Source organism: Chiloscyllium punctatum, chromosome 7 (assembly GCF_047496795.1).
Source record: "Chiloscyllium punctatum isolate Juve2018m chromosome 7, sChiPun1.3, whole genome shotgun sequence".
In the NCBI taxonomy this organism is placed as follows: domain Eukaryota; kingdom Metazoa; phylum Chordata; class Chondrichthyes; order Orectolobiformes; family Hemiscylliidae; genus Chiloscyllium; species Chiloscyllium punctatum.
The window spans coordinates 100,523,325-100,544,721 of NC_092745.1; the positions used below are offsets into that span (position 1 = coordinate 100,523,325).

Genomic DNA, 21,397 nt, shown 5'->3' on the forward strand with positions numbered 1-21,397 from the left:
CAATGATAATCTCTAACAATAAAGAATCTAACCAACACGCATTCAACGGCATCATCATTACTGAATTCCCAACCATCTGGGTGTGATTAGTGACCAGAAACTGAACAGGACTAATTATATACTGTGGCTACAAGAGCAGGTCAGAGGCTAGGATTACTGTGCCTAGTACTCACCTCCTGACTCACCTGAGGCGAGTCCTGTCTGGTATATACAAAGCACAAGTCTGAAGTGTGATGGAATACTCATTTACCTGGATAAGTACACCTTCAACACAAGTCTGAAACATTCAAGGATAAAGCTGTCTGGTTGATTAGCACCACATCCACAAACATTCACTCCTTCCAACACCAACACACCATCTACAACTATCTACAAGATGCACTTCAAAAATTCAAAGCCCTATGATCACTATAATCAAAAAGGATGAGGGCAGCTGCGACATAGGAACACTGCCATTTGCAAGTTACTCACCACCCTGACTTAGAAATATAGCAGTATTGCTGGGTCAACATTCTAGAATGCCCTTTCTAACAGCATTGTAGGTGTATCAACACTAAATGAACTGTGACAGTTCAAGAAGGCAGCTCACCACCATCTTTTTGAGGGCAACTGGGGATTGCCATAATGGTGACTCAGCCAGTGAGGTCCACATCCCAGGAATGATTTTTTTAATATATTGCTAAAAGGATTGAGGACCAGAGGAAACCAATTTCGGGTGACTATGAAAAGGACCAACAGTGACAGTGGAGAGAGAGCTTACAGTTTTTTTAAGAAAAAAAGTGGTTAGGATTGAGAATGCATTAAATGTTTTTTAAAAATGCAAAAGGAGGGCAATTTGTGTTGGAATGGGCAAATGCTCCTGAAAGAGAAGCAGAAATTTCATCTCACTGATTTTTATTCCACAAATAGCCAGCAAATGGAGCAAAGCATGTATAGCAAGCATGATTAAGTGTAACAAGCACTGTTCAGTTCCTTCAATCTCCTTTTTTCCAACAATAAACCAAAAACACAAGATGGCTTTTACTTTTTAGTTGCAGTAACTTTGCAGAAGGAGCTAAAGGGAATTTATGGTTTTTCTGCTGAAATTAAGCAAACAGGCAGAAGAATCCCTTTGGAAATTCACATTCCTAGTACTCAGAACAAAAAGGAGGAATTAAGCCTAGCAAAGTTCAAACCCAATAGCTTCTGTTCTTAAATTCTTCACTGTGACCTACTGACCGAGCCTAACACACATGCTCTGCACTAATCAACACCAATTTTACTGACTGTGACCATGCTCAGTACTTCAGAATTATCAACATATGTTCTGTCCCCACAAATTCCCTACTTTTTTGTTTCAATAATGGTATCTGCCATGATTTGATTTGAGACAATGCACTACAATCTAACCACCAGTGATTCTCATGAGCAGCATATGGCTGCTTTTTGCTTCCATCTTTGATTCTTGCTTATAGAAGCTTCAACAACCACAGATGTAAAACTTATCTTTAAACAGGCTTTTTCCTCTAACCAATTACTTTTGAATATTTTTGACCCAACCCTCTGCACCAGTAGTTTATCACATATTAGAACATAAACATGTCTCAGGAGGCTGAGCAAAAAAGACTTAGAGAGATTTAAATAATAAGAAAGGAAGATTTTACAATTCTGGATGAGTTACAAGTCACCAGTGAAGAGACAGAGCAGGGAATGTACAAGAATAATGGGACAACACCATTATGAACTTTGCTTATTCCTCATCTGGAATAAAAATAACTATTTCTAAATAAATAGTAAACATTTTTTAAATGCATTTATTCTAAAAATGTAGATTGCTATCAGGAACTCTCAGAGCAGTTCCCGCAAAACCAAATTAACTTTTGTCAGCATTCTCGCAGTAAACCTTGTTAATGTGCATTAACGAGGCTCCCACATTTCCATTGAAGTTAGTGGCAGATTAGAAAACACTGGGTTTGAAAACCAAGGATAGCAACAACAAAATATTAAGAAATACAGACTGGAATTTTTCCTTGCTGATGTGGCAGGAGTAATGGCGACTATGGTGGTAAAATTGGGAATCTGATTTTTCTTTTCATTCTTTCCCTATGTCGATGAAAGACTTTCCCAGTTTTTCCCTCAAACCTTAAATGGTGACTTCACAATTTTAATACTGAGTGGTATCAAATGTATTCCATGAATTTGCATCCCATCAAAGCTCCAACTCACCCTATTTACATTCCACTTCTAATTTTTCTTTGCTCTACCAAAAAAAAGTAGTTAGTGCAAAAATAATGACAGTTAAAACTGGAGTGGGTATCTAGCAGCTGCAGCGTACTGACTGCTTGACCCAGCACCATACCACGTTTTCCACACAACATCCCTACCTCCATGTTCACCATCCTCACTGAGCCTTTATCTGTACTACACCTCATTGCAAAACAACCAGATTCACATTGTCCTGCCTACCCCCGATCCAAGGCCTTCTACCCATGGCTTTCATGCTTCTGTCTAGTCTCTGAATCGCTCATGCATCCACAGAGGATGCTTTGCACTAACATGAATACACACACCTTATTGTGTTTACTTGCCATCTTAGGTCTCACTCATTTTAGCACTTACTGGGCTACCTATGTGTGGCTGGAGACACTACCTTTTCAGTGCAAAATATTTTGAGCGCTCAGTTACAGGTTGTCAACTTGGCATGAAGGAAGGAAGATGCAGGCAACTTGTGCTAGCAGAGTGTGCAACAATGCTGTATGTGGTTCAAGTAAATGGCCGTGTATGCAATTCAAAGGGCAAGAGTCCTTCGTGGTGTGAATGGGAATGCAGTCAGTCAAGGGATACTTCCTATTCCATTCCTGGGTTTGGCATGGGTCAGTCCTATAAGACAGGTCTGGCAGTCTAGGGATGACAGGTAGGTCAGAGTGTGGCTGGGACATCAGTCTGGACAATGGGCTAGGTTTTCCTGCATTGACATGAAGGGAGGGATCGAGTACGATGGAAGTACATACAAGAGCAGTTTATATAAGCAGGAGTGTGGGCGGGGTGTTCCCAGTGAATGAGTAAGCAGCACAGAAAGCAGAAAGGGTTAACAGTTTTGGAGGAGAAAGGGAATTAGACAACTCCTGTATTCTGTGATTGGACAATATTCATGCAATTCTGAGTGGTGCATTCCATCAGCCATAGTGAGAGGGGTGCGCAATGATAGACAGTGTATGTTTGGCTGGCCCGTGAGTGAGAGGTAGCAGAGAGAAAATAGTGGCACTCGCCTTTGCAGCACATAAGGGTTCCCTAGCCTTCTTACAGCACAGTTAGGAGTCCCTTTTCACTCAGGACACAACACTGACCTATGCATAGGGTGGCTACATCTGTTTGCATGGCCTCCTCAGACAGTCAGCCCAAAATAGAGGACTGTCCTCCTCAACATCACCCCGACTACCAATACCTTCAGATCTGTCTTGAAACCAGGGAACTAGAGAGTGTTTTTTCTATAAGATATGTTCAGGGTCAAGCACTGAAGTTTGACAGTTATTTCCTGGCTTGCAGCATCTGAAGTGGTGAGCAGCTGGTGCCAGAGGCATATTAGTAGGAAGGTATGGCTAGTGGTGAGCACTTCCACCTCGCTTGGCATGAAATTCCCAACAAAAAAAAAGAATGTGATGTTTCAGTTGCATAATTAATGAGGTGAAAAAAGATCACACGAGGAAGAGAAAAATTTACTGTCCACCATGCAGACCAGATGCCATGAAACTAATTCAACACCACATTTTAATAGTATGTAGGCAAGTCCAACCAATGGAAAACATAGTTGGAAAATGAAAAGTGAGATTAGAAAGGAAATGCAAAGAAAGGTTAGAAGACGATATAATGGAACAGAATGAATTTTTATAACATTAAAAGCAAAAGCATTATATAGAGGGTATGACTAATAGAGGGTATGAATGCAAGGTAATTTAGTAATCAAGGTAGAGAATATCATTATATATATTTATAACCAACGAAGTGAGTAAGCATAAGTGTGGGTGGGGGGAATAGAAACTTTGAAGGTCAGATGTGTGCTAGCAGGGAAGGTGGCTTGAGTCAGAAAATTTCCCAACTTGGCAAACCCAATTTATTTTTGCTGTGGTTTGGCAGCAAAAAGGATCAGGTTTGGCTTGCCAATCCTTGTGTACAATGTAGGCAACCACAGGCCAAGCAGATGCCCAGGTGAACTAGTTAAAAGGCTTGCTTCCATTCTCATGGAATTTGTCCCATTTGCATTAGAAACATTTAACCCTCACTACCCTTCCATTTCCCAATTTATTTCCATGCCAACCCATACCCCTCGCCCACCTCCGTGACAAGTTTACTCCAGCAGAAAAAGTTGGAATGCTCAGAAGTGGAAAAAGAACAAAAAAAAATATCTAAATGGTGAGGAGTTGCAGAGATTGAAGAGGGGACTATATTAAAACATATTATATCTGAACAGCCTTGACAGGGTAAATGTGATTGTTCTTATGGAAAAATCTAGAACTAGGTGTCACCCATTTAAACCACAAGGTAAAATCTCTCTCAGAGGGTCAACAATCTTTGGAGCTCTCTTCCAAGGAAGATGGTAGAAGCAAAGTCCTTGAATATTTTTACAGAAAGGGCTTGAAAGGTCATTAAGATAAACAGGAATGCAGATTGCAAGGTTATATTCATATCAGCAATGATCCTGTTGAATGGTGGAGCAGGCTCAAGGGCTGAATGGCCTACTCCTGCTTTTTTTCCCATATATTTTCGCTTTGTTTCTATTATTGTATGTTCGTAACAACACAAAGCAACCCAATAAGGTTGCATCCTGTCTATCACTACTTTATGGAAATTTCATGTGGAATTGTAACAAAGCGACACAAAAGTAAATTTCATAACTCTTCAATTTTCTTCACAGTATTGAAATTAAGCAAATACAGAATTCGTAGTTGAAATAATACCAAACTACAATCTAAATTGAGCAGGGTCAGATGACATTGCAAACTATAATGGCAATGTTCATTTGTTTTATTGCTGCACCTGAACTTTCAAAAGAAATTACAGTTGTAAAATCAATCTAAGCTATTAGTTATAAATCAATGGTGTATTCTGCCTCAACCTGTCCAGACATGCTGTGACATGCCTGGGGTGGGTAAGGCTTGAATTCAGACCTTCTGGCCCAGGGATACCACCACTATATCAAAAGAGCCCTTTTCCCCCAAATTTGTTTTTAATTATTATGTGCATGCAGATGTTATCAAGACAGATGTTGACAATGTTCACCCAAAATGATTCAAAATTTCATTAGTGGCAGTTGAAACCTAATAATTTGCAGTTGGTCACAAAAATTCAGCACTGAATATATACTAACAGATTACTGAATGGCTGAGAGTGTGAAGGGAGTCTAATCTCATTAAGTAAAAATGTCCAACTGCAAAAGGGAAGCACAGGTATTTAGAACTACCTTCCAACCTCAACCGTATTTCAATCAATCAATCTTGGCTGCCCGCAGTAACACTTCCTACAAATAATATATTAGGTGATCATTTTAGTCAGTTTCTGTTGCCTCAAAAACTCATTCCGTTACTTCCTAGCACTTTAATTGATCTCCTTCTTGGGCTAATTTTCTGTCTCTGGAGTTGCTTGCTGTATTTACAGCTACATCTCCGTGTGAAGTAGTTCTGTCAGACACTTAAAGGTCAAGATTTCAGCTTGACAAAGTATATAAAAATAAGCAAATAATTAATGGGCTAAAAAAAATCTCACTTAAAAACAAACCTGGGTTTTTAAATGGCGATTGAGGTCCTTTCAGCTTATTGAATGTAAGATCAACCAAACACAGAAAAGAGTTCCCTTCACTTTCGTAAATCCTAGAAGTTTCTTAATGTCTAATCAGTTATAGGCCAACTATTCACAGAATGATATACCACAGGCAGCCATTCCTATTGAGCCTATGTTGACTCTCGTGTGTAGCAATCAAGTTTTCTCCTTGAAAATTCTTCCCCTTCATGTATTTATCCAACTGTCATTCTGAAAGCCACAAATGAACATGTTGCATTAATTTCAGAAAATATTTCCTCATGTCACCTTATTACCTAGGCCGCCATTCATAGCTTATAAAATATGGAACTCGCAGGACTTGACTAAAACTCAAGTCAAAACTTCTCCAAACTAACTCCACAACTATTGTACCAACGGCCAAAGAATGATTTCATCAATTTGCTTGTGCAGAAGAGTTCAGATAGACACAAAAGGTCACCCTCTCTACATTAGCCACTCGCAGAATCTGAACCAATTTATATGTATATATTATACTATGCACTTGACAGGCCAAATGAGTAGCATCCTGACAAAAATATAAATTGCTAAAAAATCTCAGCAGGTCTGGCAGCATCTGTGGAGAGAAGTCAGAGTTAACGTTTCGGGTTGAGTAACCCTTCTGCAGGACTGAGTTTAACAATGTGATGGTTGTCCTAAAATGTGAGGTAACATAGGCTGTAAAGAAAAGAAATATAGATCTAGAAATAAATAGCAAACTGTACAAAACTGGGTAAAAAGAGAAAAAAACATTAACTACAATCTGAAATATGAAAATAACAAAATAAAGAAAGGAAAGAAAATGTGAAAAGGAAGTACAGAGAAAAAAAAACAAAAGAACAGAATTCAGTCAGAAAGGTTAAGAGTAGTGTACGTATGTAATTCAGGGAAGCAATGTAAAATCTCAGATCAAAAAGGGTGAGGTAATAACAGTCAAATGAGGCAATGGAAAGCTGTAAAAAAAATCTAGAAAATGTTTATAAATCAAAATGAGACCCAAGGCCTGTTTGAAACTTCAAAGTGGAACAATACCTTTCTCATCATATCATGCATGATATATCCTTTCATTATACATTTGCCTCCTCTCCATGTTGTACCCTTCTTTCTACAATCTAAACAGTGGAAAATACAGAATATTTCTTATAAACCTGCTAGCTGATTGATGGAGGAAGGTAAGTGGAAGGAGAAAAGAAACAAAATCAAGTATAAATAAAGTCACAAAATCTCATAGGTACATCATATCAAAGAGATCTCAGCAATTTTTTTTAATCATCATGTTTTACACAATTGTTCACTGATGCAAACAAAATAAACGTCAGGCAAGCTAAACTGGACGTAGATAGTTCTACCTTAAAATAATGGTGATACACGCTTTTATTCATTCATGGGATGTGTGTGGGCATTGTGACTTATTTGGGATTGAGAGTTTAGGGAAAGAACAAATATAGATTTTTGCAGGATGTTTAAACAGAATTAAACAATGCAACAGTTTCTAGTTGCCTCGACTGTTCAGTAAATAAAACAAAAATTCAAACAATTTGCCTAAATACCTCAAGATCTATATCAAGGTGATCAAAATATAAAAACACTAAGGACGAACTTATTTATTTTTGATGGAATAGAATAGGACGTAGATGCTGCTCTGGTAAATATTCTCATTATTTCAGTGAAGAGCAGGTAGGTAAGTGACAGATGATTGGAAGAGCATGTATCTATTTCTCCTATTTAAAACAGTGAACATATGAGAAAGAGCAGATGTAGGGAAGTTATTTTCCTTTGGTGGAAGAATTCAGAACAAGGAACCACAACATTAAATAAAAAGCAAGGCTACTCAGGAATATAATGAAGGTGCACTTATAACAAAAGAAACATTGTCATGGAAATAGCAAATTCTCTCTTCCAAAAGGCTATGGATCCTAACTCAATTGAAATTTTCAAGATGGAACTTAGCAGCATTTTAATTACAAAGATGTGAATCAAAGTTAATGTTCAGGAAAATGGAGCAGAGAAGCAGATCAGTCATGATTTATTGCAATGGTAGTCTGAGGAATAATAAATACCGTAATGTGGAAAATGTACATTGATTATTATGCTCCTGACTTTGCTTCCTTCAAGTGCTGCTATACTACCTCAGAATCAATCTCAATTCCTTTCCTTCATAAAAACTTCAGTCTTTTCCACTGACTGCATCGCAACATTCTAGTTATAGTGTCATAGAGTCAGTCATACAGCATGGAAACAGACCCTTCAGTCCAACTAGCCCACGCTGACCATGTCCCTACACTAAACCTAATCCCACGGGCCTGCATTTTGCCCTTATCTATCTCAACCTTTCTCACTCATTTATCCAAATGTCTTTTCAATGTTGCATCCACCACTTCCCCGGCAGTTCATTCCATAAAAGACTATTTTTAAAAAGTTGCTTCTGATGTCCTTGTTAAAACTTTCTCCTCTCACCTTAAAAATATGCCTTCTAGTTTTGAACTCTCCCACCCGAGGGAAAGGACACTTGCCATTTTTAAAAAAATTCTTTCATGGGATGTGGGCATTAACTAGGCGAGCATTTATTGTCCAGAAGGGAAAGGTAAGTGAGTATTACATTGCTGTGGGTCTGGAGTGATGTGTAGGCCAGACCAGGGAAGGAGGATAGTTTCCTTCCCTAAAAGACATTAGTGAAGCAGATGGGTTTTTCTGACAATTGGCAATGGATTTATGGTCATCATTATACTCTTAATTCCAGATATTTTCTCATTGAATTCAAATTCCACCATCTGCTGTGGCAGGATTTGAACCCAGGTCCCCAGAACATCACTGGGTCTCTGGATTAACAGTCCTTTAATAATACCACTAAGCCATCACCTCCCCCAATCACCTGATCTCTGCCCCTCACGAACTTATAAACCTCTATAAAAAGGGCACCCCTCAATGTCTTATGCTCCAGTGAAAAAAAATTCCCAACCTATTTTTATAACCCAAACCCTCATTCCTGACCAAATCCTGTAAATAATTTTTGAACCCACTCCAATTTAACAATATCATTCCTATAACAGCGACCAGAACTGCACACAGTATTCCAGAAGAGCCCTCACCAACGTCCTGTAAAACCTCAAACTGACGTCCCAGCTCCAAAATGCAAAGGTCTGAGCAATAAAGGTCATCTTAACCACCCTGTCTACCTGTGACATAATTTTCAAAGAATTATGTACTTGAACCCTTAGAGCTCTCTGTACTACAACACTGTCCAAACCCTACCATTAATTGTTTAAGTCTTGCCCTTGTTAGTGGTCTGAGATTAATAATAACTTATTCTAAGGTAACTTTATTACTTTAAAAATATTTCTTAGGAATGCTGCTTATAATATGTTACTTCATTAAAGACTTCTCAGCACTTGAGAGATTGATTATAGCTTCTCTCTGGAATGACTTCCAAGCCCAGACTGAAAATGAAAGTCAGAATGTGGACGGTTCTCCCTCCAAACTGAATGCTCCTCTAATATAATCCTCTCACTTGGAATCATGGGTATTGTGGTTTTTAAAAGCTAATGGCTAATGACAAACCAATATATTTAACATCTTCCAGTAAACAATATTAACACACATTTTCTCTCAATTTCATCACATAATCGATAACGTAAGCTTCATTTTAAAGACCTAAATCAGATCCCTACTCAGACCATGCTCCTCCAATGAATCTAAAGCAAGGCCTGCACATTCTGTCTACATCTCATTGCATTTAGGAAAGGGATCATCCTCATTGTCTGTCTCTTTAACTTCTCCAGAATCAACATATCCTGCTTGAGCTGTTAGTATCAAAAGGGTGCCCCGTAGTCCTTATACACTGAACAATCTGCCAATTTTAGTTATATATCCAGAAGGACTCTTACATTCCACTGAGCAGCTTTTCTTCCATCCCCTATCGCCAAATCACCCGTTTTTTTTTCCTCATCTATTAACCCCCTCCATTAAATCTGATCCGGGCAATAAAGTCAGCCAGGCATCTGATTCACCCGCAACCACCTAATACTGGAGCAGTCTGAAAAACTCCCAAATCTCTTGCATCTTCTATTATGTTTAGCTGATACCTCAATAGATTCAGGTGCTGAAAGATCTACCCTCGTTCCAACACTGGTTCATATTACACTGCGACATGATGCACAAAGTTATTTTATGGGATGTGGGTGGTGCTGTCAATCTCAAAATAGCCCTTAAACTACCTTCTCAAATGGCCTCGCCAACCACTGTTTAAGAGTTCACCACTTTGCTGAGGGTCTGAGGTTGCAAATGGCATGGGCCAGGGTACGGACGCCAGAGTTTCTTCCCAAAAAGACATCAATAAATCACATGGGTATTTACGCCAATTGATAGCTTTATGGTCATTGTTACTGACATTAATTTTCAATTCCAGACACGAGACTCAGTACCAAATCCAGATGCATTCCACTGGTGACCAAATTCCACTGGGTAGGAGGCAAATTTTAAAGCACTCTTTGCCTATACTTCTAAGCCAATCTGTGATCCACCTCAAGTATGACCCTTGATAGAAATGAAACTTAATTTTAGCATGTCTCTAATGTAGCACCGAGATATAGTACTGGATGTTCTTAAAATTGCAACAATGTTTGTAAGCTTTGTCACACTGTACTGATTCTGATACAAAATTATTGTTTCAGTTCAATCTATAAAAAAGTGGCTGGGTTATTTTTACTGTGTTTAGAAATCTTTGATTATATTATAAGGGAAGAGAATGTTTTTTCTTATTTATCTTCATTTTCGTTGTTAATAAACTTTTGTTGTGTTTTGTTGTTAAGGAATGCAACCTTGCATCCTTCTATTTTAGTCAAAGATCACTTTGGGAATAATAAACATTACAATCTACCTGCCTAGGTGTCCGCTGGGGATTGTACTTGTCCAGGTCTGACATCAAGCTGGATATTACCCTATAATAATCAGAACCACTAGATCATAATAATTACAACCGCATAGATAGGTTGAGCTGAAGGTGGATAGAAGCTGGAACCATCCAGTTGAATTGAAGATGCAGAACTCGAGGTGAGAAGATAAGGAGACAGGATGTTAGTGTGGAGAATCTCTTGGCAAACTAAGTCATATCAGAAGGAAGGCAAGATTTCAGAGAAGCATCTAGCAGCCTTCTGGAGATTAAGTGCTGATTGAGCAATTTCCCTGAGTTGGTTTTGAGTGTCTACTCTAACATTTTCTAGAAGAATTCAGCAAGAAGCTGTCCAGAGAATTTTTTTTTTGAGAGAGTCCTCTTACTGAGATATCAGAAATTAGAAAAAACAGACCAAAAGTAAACTAAATTTTTCAGTCTCTTTTAAAATTAGAACGGTTAGCTTTAAATATTGTGTTAAAGGAAATGGAAACTCTAGAAAAATAATGCTAATAAGACAAATTTTCTTCTGCTGCATTTCAAGCCTTCACAATGCGGCGAGGTTAAAAAAACCCACTGCCATCACAAAATCCTGCTGCCTCTGCAAGACTTTGCTCAGTACTGTAGCAGCATGTCAATCCTGAGAACCTGCAGCTCTGCAGACCTGTTCATTAAGTTTTTCAAATACAAGTTTAATATAAGATATGAATTCAATCCCATTTTCGATTACGAGAGAGAGCTTATTCCCCTTACTCATTTAAAAAAAACTTTTATTTTTAAATTGTGTGAAGTGTTGCGTCAGCTGGTTTTCCTGTGACAGCCCATCTGTTCAGATGAGGTTTTGATATTGTTATTGGGTTTTATATCAGCGTTCGCATTTAAATGAGGAGCTCCAAACTGTTTTAAGGGGTGCAGGGGTCACTTTATGTATATGTAAAGGTGTGAGAGGAGAAAAGGAAAAAAAAAGCCAATTGCTGAGGAATTTCAAATCAAGAAGATAGATTACTCTACATTGTCTCCTGGGAGTAACTAATAGTGTATCATAAATTTAAAATGAAATGAAAAGCAGCTGTCTAGGCAAAAAAAAACCGACACGGACAGACTTGAGCATTCAGAACTGGACTGCTCATTTTAATAGGGAACCTTTACTTTAGTGGTTTAAACTTTTCGTTTCTGCTCGCTGGCTGTTTCAGACAAAGCAGAAAGAAAGATATTGCAAATACATTCAGTTCGCTATCCTCAACCAGACAAGCTTTATTTTCATTACAAACAGAACTTTATCGGATTACATTCTCCAAGACCATTATTTCACATTCGCTTGAAAGGCTTCAATGATCAATCGGCAAGTGCACGAGTAAAGGTTTAAGATTAATAAAGTTCCAAACTATGACTTACTGTCAAGCTAAGCACCTCTGCTGCTAAGTGCATACCTGCTTGTAAAATTGAAACATGAGGGGTGGCTTTTTGGTGATTTACTCAAGTACTATCAGTGTTCCAACTGAACAGTACTGAGTAAACGTCATCCCCTTCAAAATAGGAAACAATAGAGGATAAATTAAAAACAGTCCTGTGGACCAGTTATTCAGCATGAAAGTAGGATTAGATGCCTCAAATGTTTACTTTCCATATGGGATAGGGTGAGATGTCTATTGGGATTCCCATTTGAACAGATGAGAACTGATAATGCTGGTGAGGTGCATTTGTTTAATGTCAACACTTTTTAAATAGCTAACCTAAATCAAAGAGATTATGCTCAAATTTTACATAGCAGCATAACCCATGCATGCAACACTCAATGTGTTCTGAAGACTGGATACCAAACTAGGCTGAAATTAAACAAGTAAGCTTTTACCAGCCCAGTGGACTAGCATGATATTTAGGCCTTCCCCAGGAAGAACAGAGACAGGGGGATGGAACATGGCCGAGCAATGTTGGTTATAGATCACTCTTTGAAATCACAATGGCAATTATCAAGACTATCAAAGATACACAGTTAAAAACTGCACATATCAGGTCAAATAATGCACCAAGAAGTGTAATCAGTTGTTGAAGGTCAATAGATTCTTTAATGGCTGAGTCAAGTAGGAAAAGAAAACAGGAGTTATTGAGGCAAAGGAGGACACGTCAGTAAATGTCTCCTACAGATGGTACCAGAGGATGAGAATCTTACCATTGGCACTTGATCCAGGCCCAAAACTTTCAGTTTTTCCTTCACTTGATGAGCAATCTCTCTGAGGTAAGTCAGCGAAAACTCGGTGAACTGCTCATTTCCTAGATGCCCGGCATGAGATTCAAACACTTGCAGGGCCTATAAAAGAGACAGCGATGAGAAATTCCAGCAGGAAGGAGAACAACATTGACTTTTTACATGACGAACTCTGGAAATAATTCTGGATTGGCTTAGTAACATTAGGGATTGAGAATTATTGTGCAATTTATGATCTCTCAACCTCCAAGAAAGGTACATCCATCTATCATTTTTAATATAACCCACAGATTTTACATTCTTATTTCATTGAATAACTTCTAAATATCAAGGGTGTGGCACCTCAAATGGTAAAGGCAATGAGTGCCAGCAGGATATTGTTGAAGGCAGTATAATGAAGGCCTGATCATCACACAATCGTCACCAGACATTAGCCAGCCTGACTAACTTTATCTCCCTAATCTAAGGACACCACATTCAATTATCTTTCATGAAATCAGTTGATTGAATACAGAGTGAGCCTTGAACCAGAGTACTTTGTTCGTTGTGGTTTAATACCACACTAGGAAGTCAATGTTCACTTTTTATGCAGAAGGCTGGATGTTCTGCATTGATAGGATATTTACTTGTAGCATGCAACAGCATAAATTTACATGGTGCTTTTACAATAGTAACAGGCTCCAAGGCCTTTTAATAGAGCATTATAAAAGTATGATATGAAATCACATAAGGGGGATTTGACAAGATGATGAAAATCTTCAACAATTGAGGAGATTTTATGGAGTGCGATGGAGGACAAAAGTAAGGTAGAGAAGTGGAGAGGTATAGGGACGGATTTCTTGAGCCTGAGGCTTAGGTAACTAAAGGCAAAACCACCAATGGTGGAACAAAGAGAAAGTGAGGACTGCAGATGCTAGAGATCAGAGTCAAAAAGTTTGGTGTTGGAAAGGACAGCCGGTCAGGCAGCATCCGAAGAGGAGAGTTGATGTTTTGAGCATAAGCTCATTCCTCATGAAGAGCTTATGCTCAAGATGTCGATTCTCCTGCTCCTTGGAAGCTGCCTTGGAAGTGTTTTTCCAGCACTCCACTTTTTGACAATAGTGGAACAAGTACTGGTCGAAGCGTACAAGGGGAGATTGAATTAGACAAATGACAAATCTTGAAGGTGATGCTGCAGGGATTAGAGCTAGGGAGAGGAAAGGCTATGAAGGGATTTCAAAACAAAAGACGACAATTTGAAAAATCAACTTCAATTTTTCTCTTATCTAATGTTCATCTGTGCGTAACTCGTGTAAGGCATACTCAATGTGATTTAAAAACACGAATAATGGTGAATTGTTTTTCCTCCTCCTAATCTAATGGCACTGGAGATGTAATTGCAACTTTTTTCTTTATACATTCAAGGGATGAAAAATGTGTTGCTGGAAAAGTGCAGCAGGTCAGGCAGCATCCGAGGAGCAGGAGAATCGACGTTTCGGGCATCAGCCCTTCTTCAGGAATGAGGGCTGAAGAAGGGCTCACGCCCGAAACATTTATTCTCCTGTTCCTTTGATGCTGCCTGACCTGCTGCGCTTTTCCAGCAACACATTTTTCAGCTCTGATCTCCAGCATCTGCAGTCCTCACTTTCTCCTACATTCAAGGGAGGTGGACATTGCTGACTGTACCAGTACTTATTACCCATCCCTAATTGCCCCAGGGACAGTTAAGAGTCAATCACATTGCTGTAGGTCTGCAGTCACATGTCGGCCAGACCAGGTAAATGACATTAGTAAACCAGATGGGTTTTTCCAACAATTGGGAATGGATTCATGGTAAGACTCTTAATTCTGGATTTTTATTGAATTCAAAATTCCACCACCTCTCATGGTAAGATTCAAACCTGGATCCCCAGAACATTTCCTGGGTCTCTGGATTATCAGTTTAGTGATAATACAACTAGGTCATCACCTCCACTGCTATCAGATGCAGCAGTGGAGCTATCAACCTTTACCGTGGATCAAACCAATAGAAAGGTTTACACTTTTGGGTCCCTAGACAAGCCAGAGCTACCTCTGCACTTTTTTTTGTGAACTTGAGGGGTACAAGGGTTATGGGTAACAGGCAATAAAGTGGAGATGAAGCGAAGGTCTGATTATCCATGGCCTTAGTGAATGGCAGAGCAGGCCCAAGGAGCTCAATGGCTGACTCCTGCTTCTACTTACATTCTTCAAATGCCGTCTGATAGGTCAACTAAAAATCCAATTCTTTACAAAATTCTTCGAAAATTGTTCAGCCAAAAATATCAAAGCTACTCACGAACAACAAGAATGGAGAAACTGTCTTAGATCAATCAAGTGATTGACAGAAGCTGACTCAGACTGACAATATCCCCATATAGACAAAGGTAAGTCAAGAGACACATTTGTTAATTCACCTGCTGATAGAGACTCATGTCCCTGTAGCAATGCAGCCAAACAAAGATGGGTAACCCATCAATTCAGATCGGTACATGGCCAAATGGTAAAGTTCAATATCTGCTGGCTGGCCACTTGCAACTCTGTATAATCCTTTTGTTCGATGTTTGTTTCATCTATGCAGTATTCACCATATTATACATCTCCATGTAATGATGAGCACATCAGTAATATATTCCCAAAATGCTGATGTGAACAATATCAGCAATTCAATGAACAACTATTGCTTCTGTAAGAGTTTAATGACTGCAGTACCTTTACCTCAATATTTTGACGCATGTACTAAATGGCTCCACTTCAGAGAACAGTAAAATAAATCAAGACAAGCACGGCACTATTGAGATCAATCACCTCCAGTAATACAATTATTTAGCTTAAGGGTACTGCAGCTGCAAAGGTGTATAATTGTTATGTTGCGTACCATTTGCAACAAGTTTAATTTTTAAGATTAAACACAAGTAATACAAGGCAATAGTTTGGGTTTCAACATCAACTTTCCTCTCAGGAGGAAACAATAAGGCTCTTAAGATCCAAAAGATCTTCAGGAGTGTGTGAAATGCTGCCATCCAGTGGCGGTTTTGTAGCATTGCTAGTCCTGCCAATTGAAGCTAAAGTTAGCTTTTTCATGAGTCAAAGTCTCCACATAATATTTTTCATCAATTCCTAGACAAAAACAATAGATACTCCAGGGGTCTCTGCATTCAGAATGAGAAAAGGATCTTTACAGGAGAAAAAGCAATGGAAGCCTAGTGATTTTGTGGAAATTCTAGGACCATTTTGTTACCTGAGCACCTGATGTAACTTGCCCCACCAGATAGTCAACAATCACATTAGTCAGAATTTTCAGCAGCTTATGACTAGCCTCTGGAAACTGGTACAGCCAGCGTTTTGCTTTAGCCATTGTATTTGAGCCACCTCCTTCAATCATGTAAGCCATCAATGTCCACTAAAAGGAGAAAAATAACCATTAAATAATCATTACTGTAAAGAAAGATTAAGTAAAGGCCAGGGGCTTACATGCATTTAAAAATAATTACAGCGTCACCCATCGTAACAAAAATTTCCCCCAAGTGATATGGGGAAGACTGGGAAAGTTTAGTGTGCACTCACATTATACCATTCTATAGATGTCATGTATTTCACTTGAGTTATCATTATACTATGTAGCAATATCCAATTGGTCACCTGGTCTTAAAAAGGTGATTTTTTTTTCTGACTAAGTCAGCTGACACTGGTCTTAAATATCTCAATTGTAATTGATTGGATTCACAGGAAAACATACATATGGTATAATATTTCATAAAACGATAAAGGAACGTGTAATTCACACATTGAACTGCTATGGGGTTCCAACACATTGGATTTTACAGTTTATAAAATAAAAGTTGTAAATTCTACAAGCCACATCAGCTGAAACATCAAACCTATGTTCATTGGTTTAATTTCATGGTTGAATCCTTCACCGTGCAAACATGGTATAATTAAAACATCATTAATGTCAGGATCTTTCCCCAACATACCGGGGCTCCAGAGAAGCCGATAAGAGGCACTTTTCCCTTTAGTTCGTAGCGGGTTAATTTTATAGCCTGGAACACATATGCCAGCTCCTGTGCCACATCTACATTCTCCTGCAACTTGACAAGATCCCCAGGCTCGTTCAGTGGGTCTGGAAATGTTGGTCCTTTTCCTGGAACCATGGTAACCTCCATCCCCAATGCCTGAAAGAGATTTTATCCCCCCCAAGCATTTCATTATTTGAAAAATATGGTGTTCAGAAATAAAAGAAAAGCATTACCTATATTTAATAACATCATAAACAGATGCAGTCACATTTGAGCTTGGCAAAACCTGAGTACACAGCAGCCAAATCCCAGATTTTTTTTCTCCACTAGCTCAGCTGTTATTCAAAACTAATCTAAAATGGTTAAAAAAACTTGACAATAGTACCCATGATTCAAAGCTTCAACATACCTGAACTCTTGTTCAGATATTTTCTAATTATTATGTTCAGTGTAGTTATTACTGGAACAGACAAGACTTAAAGTCATGCTCCTGGCCCAGAGGAAGAGGCACTACCACATTACTCACTTGCAGTGTCTAAGGAGTTGCTTTAGACAGAAGAAATAGCTGCTCTGTAAACTTGCAGGAGCATCCTTCATCAGCAAATGGTAGCACTGTTAAACCATACTCTCTGGCTTAGTGAAAATTGCTTTTTAATCTTTGTCTGAACCCCAGCCACATGGGTAGCAATACAATTGACAAATAAAATCTCACTGAATTTATGATATTGCTTTTGGGTCAGCAATGTACTGAGTTAGAGATAAATGACATGTTTGAGATTCTATGGGGCAAGTGATTATAACGTGGGGAGAAATTGCCATACTTCAATTAAGGAGTGGTCTAAACGGAGGTAAAATCAGATTATTCATTCGTACAGCGCAACCAGGAATAAGGAAGAAAACAAAACTAACTCAATCTAAAAACCTCAATGCTTCATGGTTAATAACTATATATTTATGAAATGGAAAGAATCACAGTTCCATACAGACGTATGTGTTCCAAATGCCCTACCTGGGGTATCACTAGAATGTCAGAGAAAATGATAGCAGCATCCAGTGGGAATCTTCGGAGAGGCTGATATTGTAAACAGGAAAAAGATGTTAGTAAAATAGTCTGATGACACACACAACCCCAAATTCAAGAATGATCACAAATTTAGTAGAATGAGGTTTTACATTTACAGCAAGGTGAATAACCATTGGTCAATTCCTGTCCATGAACTATCTGTTTCTAAGATAGATATGGGCAAACTGCAAGCAAACTGTTAACTATCAAACTGCATTAATGTGTGCGTTCTCCATGATAATGGTTCTCCCAGAGTCCACTTGCAATGCAATTAGCACTCTACTCTCATGCAGTATACACGTTGGTTTTCCCCTTTGTTTTCCTGCAAATTGCCCTGAGGAGTGCAAGGCAAAATGCTTACAAAATTCATTGTAATTTGCATCACAGGATGAGTACAAAGGTGTATGGCACACTGGCCTCCATTACTCAGTCCTTTGAAGATAGGAGTTGGGCAGTCATATTGAGGTTATGCAGGACACTGGTGAGACCTCATCTGGAGTAGAGTCCAGTTCTGGTCACCCAGTTATAGGAAGGATGTTATTAAACTGGAGAGGATTCAGAAGAGATTTACCAGGATGTTACCAGGCATGGAAGTTTTGAGTTACAAAGGCAGGCTGGATAGGTTGGAACATTTTTCCACAGGAATGTAGGAGGTTGACAGGAAACCTTATAGAAGTTTATAAAATAATGAGTGTAGACAGAGTTAGTGGAAGTTGTCTCTTGACTAGGATGGCATATTTCAACACTATGGGTCACATTTTGGGAAAGAGCGAGAGCGACGGGGAGGGGGGGAGGGGGGGGAGAGGGACGGACGGGGAGGGGGGGGAGAGGGACGGACGGGGAGGGGGGGGAGAGGGACGGACGGGGAGGGGGGGAGAGGGACGGACGGGGAGGGGGGGAGGGGGGGGGAGTGGGTCGGACGGGGAGGGGGGGAGTGGGTCGGACGGGGAGGGGGGGAGAGGGTCGGACGGGGAGGGGGGGAGAGGGGGGGAGTGGGTCGGACGGGGAGGGGGGGAGTGGGTCGGACGGGGAGGGGGGGAGAGGGTCGGACGGGGAGGGGGGGAGAGGGTCGGACGGGGAGGGGGGGAGAGGGTCGGACGGGGAGGGGGGGAGAGGGACGGACGGGGAGGGGGGGAGAGGGACGGACGGGGAGGGGGGGAGAGGGACGGACGGGGAGGGGGGGAGAGGGACGGACGGGGAGGGGGGGGAGAGGGACGGACGGGGAGGGGGGGAGAGGGACGGACGGGGAGGGGGGGAGAGGGACGGACGGGAGGGGGGGAGAGGGACGGACGGGGAGGGGGGGAGAGGGACGGACGGGGAGGGGGGGAGAGGGACGGACGGGGAGGGGGGGAGAGGGACGGACGGGGAGGGGGGGAGAGGGACGGACGGGGAGGGGGGGAGAGGGACGGACGGGGAGGGGGGGAGAGGGACGGACGGGGAGGGGGGGAGAGGGACGGACGGGGAGGGGGGGAGAGGGACGGACGGGGAGGGGGGGAGAGGGACGGACGGGGAGGGGGGGAGAGGGACGGACGGGGAGGGGGGGAGAGGGACGGACGGGGAGGGGGGGGAGAGGGACGGACGGGGAGGGGGGGAGAGGGACGGACGGGGAGGGGGGGAGAGGGACGGACGGGGAGGGGGGGAGAGGGACGGACGGGGAGGGGGGGAGAGGGACGGACGGGGAGGGGGGGAGAGGGACTGACGGGGAGGGGGGGGAGAGGGACGGACGGGGAGGGGGGGAGAGGGACGGACGGGGAGGGGGGGAGAGGGACGGACGGGGAGGGGGGGGAGAGGGACGGACGGGGAGGGGGGGAGAGGGACGGACGGGAGGGGGGGAGAGGGACGGGGAGGGGGGGAGAGGGACGGGGGGGGGGGGGAGAGGACGGACGGGGGGGGGGGGAGAGGGACGGACGGGGGGGGGGGGAGAGGGACGGACGGGGGGGGGGGGGGAGAGGGACGGACGGGGGAGGGGGGGAGAGGGACGGACGGGGAGGGGGGGGAGAGGGACGGACGGGGAGGGGGGGAGAGGGACGGACGGGGAGGGGGGGAGAGGGACGGACGGGGAGGGGGGGAGAGGGACGGACGGGGAGGGGGGGAGAGGGACGGACGGGGAGGGGGGGAGAGGGACGGACGGGGAGGGGGGGAGAGGGACGGACGGGGAGGGGGGGAGAGGGACGGACGGGGAGGGGGGGAGAGGGACGGACGGGGAGGGGGGGAGAGGGACGGACGGGGAGGGGGGGAGAGGGACGGACGGGGAGGGGGGGAGAGGGACGGACGGGGAGGGGGGGAGAGGGACGGACGGGGAGGGGGGGGAGAGGGACGGACGGGGAGGGGGGGAGAGGGACGGACGGGGAGGGGGGGAGAGGGACGGACGGGGAGGGGGGGAGAGGGACGGACGGGGAGGGGGGGAGAGGGACGGACGGGGAGGGGGGGAGAGGGACGGACGGGGAGGGGGGGAGAGGGACGGACGGGGAGGGGGGGAGAGGGACGGACGGGGAGGGGGGGAGAGGGACGGACGGGGAGGGGGGGAGAGGGACGGACGGGGAGGGGGGGGAGAGGGACGGACGGGGAGGGGGGGAGAGGGACGGACGGGGAGGGGGGGAGAGGGACGGACGGGGAGGGGGGAGAGGGACGGACGGGGAGGGGGGAGAGGGACGACGGGGAGGGGGGAGAGGACGGACGGGGAGGGGGGGAGAGGGACGGACGGGAGGGGGGGAGAGGGACGGACGGGGAGGGGGGGAGAGGGACGGACGGGGAGGGGGGAGAGGGACGGACGGGGAGGGGGGGAGAGGGACGGACGGGAGGGGGGGAGAGGGACGGACGGGGAGGGGGGAGAGGGACGGACGGGAGGGGGGGAGAGGGACGGACGGGGGGGGGGAGAGGGACGGACGGGGGGGGGGGAGAGGGACGGACGGGGGGGGGGGGGGGAGAGGGACGGACGGGGGGGGGGGGGGAGAGGGACGGACGGGGAGGGGGGAAAGAGAGAGACGGGGAGAGCGAGCGAGAGAGAGAGACGGGGAGAGAGGGAGGGAGGGAGGGGAGAGGGAGAGGGAGGGGGAGAGGGGAGAGGAGGGGGAGAGGGAGGGAGAGAGGGGGAGAGGGAGGGAGAGAGGGGGAGAGAGGGGGAGAGAGGGGGAGAGAGGGGGAGAGAGGGGGAGAGAGGGGGAGAGAGGGGAGAGAGGGGGAGAGAGGGGAGAGAGGGGGAGAGAGGGGGAGAGAGGGGAGAGAGGGGGAGAGAGGGGGAGAGAGGGGGAGAGAGGGGGAGAGAGGGGGAGAGAGGGGGGAGGGGAGGGGGAGAGAGGGGGGGGGGAGGGGGAGAGAGGGGGAGGGGGAGAGAGGGGGAGGGGGGAGAGAGGGGGAGGGGGAGAGAGGGGGAGGGGGAGAGAGGGGGAGGGGGAGAGAGGGGGAGGGGGAGAGAGGGGTTGGGGGAGAGAGGG

The 21,397-nt window shown here is 43.6% G+C and overlaps 1 protein-coding gene across 1 annotated transcript in view; it reads right to left on the minus strand.

Annotated features, from left to right (window-relative positions):
• urod (uroporphyrinogen decarboxylase) overlaps positions 1-21,397 on the minus strand; it is a 54,921-nt gene that overhangs the window by 15,065 nt on the left and 18,459 nt on the right. Inside the window, exons 4-7 of the mRNA XM_072574434.1 lie at positions 17,910-17,972; positions 16,859-17,056; positions 16,123-16,284; positions 12,849-12,986 (exon numbers count right to left, since the gene is read on the minus strand). Coding sequence (XP_072430535.1) covers positions 12,849-12,986; positions 16,123-16,284; positions 16,859-17,056; positions 17,910-17,972 — 561 coding nt within the window. The remainder of the gene's footprint in view (positions 1-12,848; positions 12,987-16,122; positions 16,285-16,858; positions 17,057-17,909; positions 17,973-21,397) is intronic.